Source organism: Gekko japonicus, unplaced genomic scaffold (assembly GCF_001447785.1).
Source record: "Gekko japonicus isolate JY-2015 unplaced genomic scaffold, Gekko_japonicus_V1.1 scaffold616, whole genome shotgun sequence".
NCBI classification, from domain to species: domain Eukaryota; kingdom Metazoa; phylum Chordata; class Lepidosauria; order Squamata; family Gekkonidae; genus Gekko; species Gekko japonicus.
The window spans coordinates 266,446-276,058 of NW_015167554.1; the positions used below are offsets into that span (position 1 = coordinate 266,446).

A 9,613-nucleotide genomic window follows, 5' to 3' on the forward strand; every position below is an offset into this window, starting at 1 on the left:
TCCGCACCGCAAGCGCACCGCTCGCCTCGCAACGCCCTCGCATCGCCTCGCATCGTTGTGTGCCGCCTTGAATCGTCCCGCCACATTACGCTGGTTCTCCTGGCCTCGCCTCGCCCGCCGCACCATGCTACCTCGCCTCGCCGCGAACTCCCGGCACATCCGCACAGCTCCAGTATTGCCTCCTCACCTCCCGGCAAGCTCCCCTCGCCTCTCCTTGAGACCTCGCCTCGCCCCGCTTCATCAGCCTAACTGAGCGGTCCAACGGACAAGAGAAAATGTCGGAATCGAACGCCACCTCCTCCGTGTCATCGGGCCCCGTCGCCGCCGTCCCTGCCGGGACCTCTCATGAGGGCATTGCCCCTTTTGACCTGAGCCACCCGGAGCGCTGGACCACGTGGCTAATGATTCTGAAGAACTATCTCGCCTGCTTGCAGGTCACCGACGCAGGGATGAAAAGGTGCCATCTCATACGCCTTTGTGGGATGGATACCCTCATCCTCTTGCAGAACCTGATATCGCCCGAGGTAGAGGGGGAGAGTTTCGTTCATCTCATCAAGGCCCTCATGGATCATCTAGCCCCGAAGCCCACCAAGTTCGCAGCGTGCATGGATTTTTGCGCAAAGGTCCAAGCCCCGGGGGAGAAAGCGGCGGATTTCCTCGCCAGCCTGCGGAAGGCCGCCACGCAATGTGACTTCCCCAACTTGGAAGACACCTTACTAACCCAATTCCTGGTGGGCCTGCGAGAGGCAAAGTTGAGAAGGCGCCTGATAAGGGAGGACGACCTCACGCTGGCCCAGGCCTTAAAGGATGCGGCGGCTTTCGAAACCGTGCATCCTAGTCACAGCGGACATCAAGTCCACAGCACGCAACCAACGACGGAGTCGGCCGACTCCGAGGAGGAAGAGGTTCTACAAGTCCGGCGCAAACCCCCACAACTGTATCGCTCAAGAGGGACCCCGCCAGCAAGGACATCCGAGCCAGCCCCATCTTGCGCCAGGTGTGGAGAAGCGCACGAACGCAGGAACTGCCAGTTCCGCGACGCCGTCTGCCGGGCCTGCAACAAACAGGGCCACATCGCTAAGGTCTACCACAGCCGCCGTCAGCTGCCCAGGAAGTCCAGCCACCAGATGGAGCCCATCCACACCGTGGACCTGCACTCGCTCAACACCAACGCCAGCATCCACCAGCCCCAGCCCCAGGTATCCCCGGGGTACAGCCCTTTTTAGATGATGTGCTGATCGCCGCCCCCGACTCCGCCTCCTTTGCCAACCGCCTCCGCGCCGTTCTGCAACGATTCGACCAAGTGGGGCTGAAGGTGAAGCGTGAGAAATGCCTGCTGGGCATCCCCAGGGTGGAGTTCCTCGGTTTTGCGGTGGATGCACAAGGCATCCATACCACGGCGGAGAAGACCACGGCGATCACCAATGCTCCCTCCCCCACTTCAAAGACCGAGCTTCAGGCCTTCTTAGGACTCCTTAATTTCTATCACTCTTTTCTTCCCTTGAAAGCAGCTGTAGCGGAACCCCTCCACCGGCTCCTCGACAAGGGCGCGCCATGGGTCTGGGGCCCGACGCAGCAAGCGACGTTCCAGGCGGTCAAAGGCCTCCTCATCCCCAATTCGGTCCTCGCCCACTTCAACGAGGACTTGCCGGTGGTGCTGGCTTGTGACGCCTCTCCATATGGGGTTGGGGCGGTCCTGGGGCACCAGCTGCCTGACGGGCGGGAGGTCCCAGTGGCCTACTACTCCCGTACCCTGTCAGCGACGGAGCGCAATTACGCGCAAATTGACAAAGTGGCTCTTGCTATCGTTGTCGGGGTGAAAAAATTTCACCACTACCTCTACGGCCGGCCCTTCACAGTCCTTACGGACCACAAGCCTCTCCTGGGTCTGCTCGCCCCGGACCGCCAGACCCCCCAGATGACTTCGCCTAGAGTGATCCGGTGGTCCGTTTTCCTGGCAGGGTACAACTATTCGCTCGTCCACACGAGAAGTTTAAAGAGTCATTCCTCCAAGAAGGGCTTTCAGTATCCCCTTTGTCAAAGGCATGTTTTGTAATGACCTGGGCTTGGATTTTATGATTGGCTAAGGTTGGTTGGGCCTGGCACCAGGTGGGAGGACTTAGCTGCAGAAGGACACCTTGCTGGCAACATAATGACATCTCTGGAGATGTGCTGATGTCACTCCCAACACACTCAGACACCAGGATACTCCAGGGAGGCTCTCGCATTTAGATAAAACTCTATGCAGTTTTGCCCAAATGTCAGAGTGCCCTGGTGTCCCCCAGTGACACATTAATATCACTTCCGGACACCTGGGGAGTGTCATCAGCATATCAGGATGTCTACCCAGTTTCCTGCCACTTTCCCACCTGCTATAGCCAGCTGAGTGCAAGGAGTAAGGTCGCCAGCCGTGGGTTGGGAAATACCTGGAGATTTTAGCGGTAGAGCCGGGGGATGGTGGGTTTTGGATAGAGGAGAGAGCTCAATAGGGTATGATGCCATAGAGTCCATCCTCCAAAGCAGCCAGTTTCTGCAGGGGAACTGATCTTGATCATCTGGAGATCAATTGCAATAGCAGGAGATCTCCAAGTGTCACCTGGAGCCTGTCAAGCCTAGGCGGAAGGGAAACTCCCCCTGGGGGCGGGGAAATCCTCCATTCTTAGCAGGATGCTGGCAACATGTCTGTGGACATCCCGTGTCTGTGGGACAGCTTTTTGGAAAAAATCAGGTTTTCCCCCCATCCGCTAGTTATCCAGCAAGGATTTGTTTTGAAGAACAGTGGGGCAGCTTGAGCTTCATATGCCCTTCATAAGACATTTCTGATCGGTTTTAATGCATTTTGCATCTATTGTTTTATTATATTTATTTATCTACAACATTTCTAGGCTGCCTTTCCACCCAAAAAGGGTTCCCACAGTAATGAATAGGCTTGCCAAGTCCCCCCGGGGGGCGGGGAAAACCCCACCCCAGAGGCCCGTTCCCCGCCACCAGTCGATTGGGCCCCAGGGGGGACCCCACCCCAACGTGCACGTCACCAGGAAGTGACGTGATGACGCCGGGCACGCTGGGGGTGGGGCCATGACCATCCAAGGGAAAACTCTATGGTTTCCCCTCGGACAGTCGTGGCCCCACCCCCAGCGTGCCCAGCATCGTCACGTCACTTCCTGGTGATGTGGATGCGACACGCACTGAAGCCGCAAGCCGGGAGTACCCCGCTGCGGCGATTTCTTCACTTGGCAACCCTAGTAATGAACATCAAAACATGAAAACGCGTCAATATTAAAACATCAAGGCATTAAAACGGAATTTGTGTGTGAAGTATATAAAGTATTTAAACAATTCAATAAAACATATGAACACACACAACAGCAACCACAAACAGAGAGGAGGGCCGGTAACAGTTAGTGGGGAAACAGCAACCAAAGCAAAGTCTTTGTCTGCAGACACAAGACAATGATAGATGGAAATGGATAAATCTACCTGGAGAGAGAGTTCCAAAATTTTGAGGCCATGACTAAGAAGGTTCTTCATCAGGTTATCACCTGTCTAGCTTTAGATGGCAGGGTCACCTGAAGCGGGCCTCTGATGATGACTGGAGTAGACAGGTAGGTTCATATGGGAGTAGGATAGGATTGCTAACCTTCAGGTGGTTTCTGGAGATCTCTTGCTCTTATAACTGATCTCCAGATGACAGAGATCAATTCACCTGGAGATAGGGTTGCCAGGTGGGAGGTGGCAACTGGTGGGAGATGGGGAGAATTACAAGGAAAAAGAAAAGCCTAAGCCTCATTGCCAGCATCTCACAGGAAGTGATGTCATCATACCAGCGATGCTTGGGCAACACTCTGGTATTTGGGCAAAAACTCTGTGGAAAACTGAGTTCTACCACAGAGGTTTTGCACAGATACCAGAGCGTTGCCTGGACATTGCTGGTGTGATGACGTCATTTCCTATGTGACACTAACAACAAGGCCTCGGCCTTCTCCTTTCTCTTGCTAATTCCCCCACACACTGAAGAAAGAGAAGAGAGAGAGAGAGAGAGATTGGATTTATACCCCACCCTTCACTACCAAAAGGAGTCTCAGAGTGTCTTACAATCTGCTTTCCCTTCCCCTCCCCACAACAGACACCTGTGAGGTTGGTGGGGCTGAGAGAGCTCTTTTGAGAACTGCTTGTAAGAGAACAGCTTTGACCCAAGGTCACACCAGCAGCTGCATGTGAAGGAGTAGGGAATCAAACCTGGTTCTTCCAGATTAGAGTCCACGCTTCTAGCCACTATACCAAACTGGCCAGCTAATGGGTGGCTGGGGTTAGGGCCTGGTGACTGAGGACCCCTACCTCCACTGGGGGGGGGGTCTGACTATCTGGAGAAAATGTCTACTTTGGAAAAATGACTCTATGGCATTATGGCCCATTGAAGCCTTTCCCCTCCCCAAACCCCACCCTCCTTTGGCTCCATCCCCAAAATCTCCAGGTATTTCCCAACCCAGAACTGGCAACCCTAAAGTAGGAGGTCCTTTAGATATGCTGGTCCCAAGCTGTATAGGGCTTTAATTAAAGATCAATACCTGCACCTTGAATTGGGCTGGGAAAGCAAAGTGGGAGCCAGTGTAGATGGAACAAGACTGGAGTGATATGGTCTTCATGAGCCACTTCAATCAACATGCTTTATTTTTGTTTTATCACACTGTTTTTATGTTGTTATCTTCCGTGAGTCCTTAAATTAGGTGGATGTTGAAGAAGCAAATACGACTAGCCAAAAAAGTACACATTCCTAATGCTTTGGGCTCCCAGAAGGTATCAAAAGAGCACCTCCCCTTGTGATTTTTAGGGAACATTATAAAGCAGAACTTTAGGAGGGAATTTAAAGGAAGCTAAATATGTTCCCGTGGCTGTAATTGGCTATGTTTTTTGCTGCATTGGATTTTAATGGTCTCATTGATTTTAATATGTTTTTTTTAAATGTATATGTAGCTTGATACACATTTTTGTAAGGTGCTTTGAGACTTTCCGGACGCAGGGCAGGAGACGCAGGGTATAAATATTTAGGTAAATCAAGTTTTCCTCTATGGAACTTCAGCCACATCTCTCAAAAATATTTACTGGTAAGTTTTTATCAGGAGGGCCGTTTTCATTTAAATTGCCTCCTTACACAACAGTCAGAAACTGTGATAACATCTAATGGGCTGGATCTAGGGTGGCCAAGCCTGGGCTCAGAAATACCTGGAGATTTGAGGGTGGAGCCTGGGAAAATGGAGGAACCTCAGCAGGGTATAACACCATGGGTGCGTTCAGACGGGGGATTTACAACGGTTAGGGTGCCGGTTCCAACCGGTGTACTTACGGGCATTCACACAGCGAACATCTGCCTCCCGTCCCTAACCGTTGTAAATCCCTTTACACGTTGCACTCTGCCACTAGGTCCGAAGTGGTGGTAAACAGAGTGCAACGGTTGTAATCGGTGCACCCCAGCGTCTGATCGCTCTCCTCCATTCCCCAGCTACTTCCGTCGGAAGCCTGAGGCTTCCAGCTTTCCCCGGCCATTTTTTTTTTTAAACTAAGCGATATGCGCTCAGGCGAAGCTTCGCCCTGAGCGTTTGTTTTAAAAAAAAAGCCTTACTTTAACTTCCCGGAGGAGTCCGGGACTACAGGGAGGCCAGGTTGGGCTTTAAACATTAAAGGTAAGTTTAAACGCAAGGGGGGGGGAGGTTGGGCATGCGCAAAAATCGCCATTCTCTGAATGGCTGCCTATGCGCATGCTCAAACTGTCCTTAAAAAAAAAAAACGCCGACGCCCGCAGCGTGTGAGCGGGCGTCCCCGGAGGGCTACGCAAGATGGAGGGTAAGTCTGATCGCGTTTCTGCCGGCATAAACTGCACCGGTTCCAACCCGTGCAGTTTATGCCGGCAGAAAGGCCGCGTCTGAATGCACCTCATGTGCTCCACCTTCCAATGCAGCCATTTTCTCCAGGAGATGAGGAATAAATGTTTTAAATAAATAAGTGATTTATGTAGTCCAGAGATCAGTTATAATTCCAGGAGATCTCCAGCTCCCGCTTGAAGGCTGGCAACCCACATTGGATCCAGTCTCAATTTTCTGGTAATCTCTACCAATTCCATCTTCCTGCTGCAGATCCCTGATTTGCCTCCCACACATTTCCTGAGGTCCCTGGTCACCCAGGAGTAGCCTTACAGGGAGATCAGTGGGCTGTACTGGGTGGGGCAAAAACCTACAGATGAAAGTAACTTTCGTGAACAGAAAGCTTAGTCTGGACACAACCAGTGCTCCCTCTAAGAGAGCCAGTTTGGTGTAGTGGTTAAGTGTGTGGACTCTAATCTGGGAGAACCCGGTTTGATTCCCCACTTCTCCACATGCAGCTGCTGGTGTGACCTTGGGTCAGTTACAAGTTCTTTCAGAGCTGTTCTCTCAAGGGCAATTCTCAAAAGAGCTCTCTCAGCCCCGCCTACCTTACAGGGTGTCTGTTGTGGGGAGTGGAAGGGAGAGGAGTTTGTAAGCTGCTCTGAGACTCCGAGTGAAGGGTGGGGTATAAATCCAATCTCTTCTTCTTCTACTTCTTCTTCTTCTAAACTGAGTTAGTGTGAGCTAGCTTATAGTTTTTTAGCCTCCGGCTCACACATTTTTCTCTTAGCTCAGGAAGGATGGCTTCAGAGCAAACTAATTTATGCAGTAGTCTAATGTCTCGCTCACAACTTTAATGCCAGTAGCCCACAAAGCAGAATTTTTGCTCACAAGATTCCACAGCTTAGAGGGAGCATTGGACGCAACTCAAGGATAGGAACTGTCAATGATTTGCTACAGGCCACAGACCAAACAGCTCAAAAACAACAAACTAGGTATTCAAGCTTGGGATATTGAATGCTTGCAGTCTTATCCTTGAAAGACAAAGGGATCATCACCACGCCTACATGCCACTCTTCTATTTGAAGATCAAAACCACAGTGCATTCGGAATTACAATACAGACCACTTATTTCTGGTCCTGATTAGTTTCCTTCCTTCCTTCGTCCGTGCAATGGCAATGGAGTTTTAAATACTTGCAACTCGAAACTGCATCCTTCACTTGTGACAGCTGTTGTGACAGAACAAAAGTGTGGTTCTCTTGTAAGGAAGGCAGCGGATGCCTAACAACTCTACAGTGTCTTGTTATAACTTCATCTGATACTGTGAGATTCCAGAAGTGACAGAAACGGGAGACGTTTGGCCTATGAGGACAATAAGTACTTCCTTGTGTCCCGCAAAAAAGTACACAACTTCTCATATTCTTCTGAATTGTCACTTCATTTATCAGTATCCATTACCATTGCTTTTGGCTACCACAACAACTCTACCGCTACTTCTACAACACATGGACTAGTATCACCAGTACCACCACGACAGTTTATCTACTTTAATAGTAATTGTAGTAATGCACTAGTCATTTTGATAGTGCAATCCTATATGGTATTACTTCTGAGCCTATTGTTTTGAACTAGTTTATACTAGTTCTGGATAGGATGGCACTGTTAGGAACAATCATAACATTGATTGCAGTCCTCTACAAGTCGCAACAGCAGTACTATGCAAAGACAAGCTCTCCATTCTGCTAGGCATTGAGGGGAATAACAGAAAAGGAAAGGAACCATTTTCTCCAAGGGAAATAAATAAGAAAAGAAAGCAAAAGAAACAAAAACTGCAAAACAAACTAACTTACCCAGTTTTTGCAAAACTTGCCCAGTATCTCATCATAGACCTACTCAGTATCTCCTCTGCTTTGGTATAATTGACTCTTCTCTCTAGAGGCAGTCCAAATACAAACTCTATTTCATACCCATGCGGTACTCCCATCCACTCTGGCCAAGCAAGTTTTGAAGATCTGTGCTCAAAGAAGTATAAGAAGGCAGCGTTTCCTGCCTCCACAAAATGTTTTATGAACTTGACCACAGGGCATATGAAATTGTAATCTCCAAGGACATCATCCATGGCATCACGGTAATTGAAAGGGTTTTGTTCATCTTCCCAGTCGGTATAGTGGAAGTGTATCGATTCCAAGCTGATATTGTTAGTTTCTGGAAAGCAGACCTTCAGCCCTGCCCGGAAGTATGCATTGTTAATCAGACTGTTGTTGTCTTTGCTGAAGCCGGGTGCTCCGTATGCAAGGAAAACGGCCCCTTCGTCTTTGTTCACTCCCATCAGGATCTGTGTTTGTTTAAAATCCCCCTTCTTTAGCAAGGTTTCTGGCATTTCAGTGAGAAAGTCACTGTCAACGACCGGAATAAAGTACATCTCTAGAAGAGTTCTGTATGTTAAGACAGAAACTTCGTTGTCCAGTATGTCCTGGGGATGTTTGCTTCGAAGACAATAAATGATCTCTGTTTCATTGCTACCTGTGCACTGGAGGAGGTGAGCCAGAGCTAGCGTTCTTCTCCTGGCTTCGGAGGGCAGAAGTGCACCCCAAGGAGCATTTCCGGAACCACTTTGCATGATCGCCCGAGTGAAGAGTGGATAGCTGTTAGGAGAGAGGAGATGGTAGCTGACGGATCCTGCTCCAGCACTCTCTCCGAATATTGTCACACTCTTCGGATTACCACCGAAGGCTGCTATGTTATCCTGGACCCACTGAAGTGCCAACCGTTGATCAAACAACCCAGCATTTCCCGGAGCTTCCTCATGTCCCGGCAAAGCCAAGAATCCCAGGGCCCCTAACCTATAGTTCATTGAAACAACAATGACTCTTTCAACTCGGGCCAAGAACTTGCCATCGTAGACAGGTAGTGAGGATGTCCCAGACTGGAAGGCTCCTCCATAGATCCATACCATGACAGTTGCATTTTTAGGCTTGGGTGAAGGAACCCACACATTGAGGTAGAGGCAGTCTTCACTGAGGTTTGTGTTTGGGTTCCACATCTCTGATCCTGCAAATCCAGGAAAGGTGTTGTCCCTGTTCTGATAGCAAGAGTTTGAATACTTGGTGGCATCCCAGACCCCAGTCCACTCTTGCCTAGGCTGTGGCTTTTTGAACCGAAGCATCCCGATAGGTGGCTCTCCATAAGGAATCCCAAGGAAGGCTGACACAGTCCCACCAAGCACGGGCAAATTCATCCCTTTTACTCTTCCATTCTTAGTGGCAACATCTGTGTCATCTTCTGGGACCACCTTCTTGACAAGAGTATGGAGAAGAAGTAACCTTATGAGAGTTCTTGTGTGCCTGCATGCTCCCTTAGTGCACATCATAATTCCTGAAGTAAAAACAAAAAAAAGAGGAGATTTTGATGCCGCAATACAAATAATGGCTTCGTTCTGGGAGAGGGGACCCTTGGCACATAATATGAAGGCATTGTCAGGAGGCCTGTGCAGGGGAAACCAAGGAAAAACCAATCGGAAATGGTACCCAAAGGCCCTGACCTGGATAGCCCAAGCGAGCCCAATCCCATCAGAAATCTTAAACTAAGATAAAAAAAAATCTTAAACTAAGCAGGGCCGACCATGGCAAGTACTTGGATGGGAGACCTCCAAGAGATACCAGGGCCAGGATGCAGAGGCAGGCAATAGAAAGCCACCTCTCTGAAATGTCCAAGCCCCACTAGGGGTTGCCAGAAGTCACCATGACTTCTAGGC

At 49.8% G+C, this 9,613-nt stretch overlaps 1 protein-coding gene across 1 annotated transcript in view; it reads right to left on the reverse strand.

The window, feature by feature from the left end:
* Positions 1-9,228, reverse strand: part of BCHE (butyrylcholinesterase) — a 102,870-nt gene extending 93,642 nt beyond the window's left edge. The window contains exon 1 of the mRNA XM_015413715.1: positions 7,710-9,228. Within this exon, the coding sequence (XP_015269201.1) occupies positions 7,710-9,226 (1,517 nt within the window). The 5' untranslated portion in view covers positions 9,227-9,228. The remainder of the gene's footprint in view (positions 1-7,709) is intronic.
* Positions 9,229-9,613: the final 385 nt, after the last annotated feature.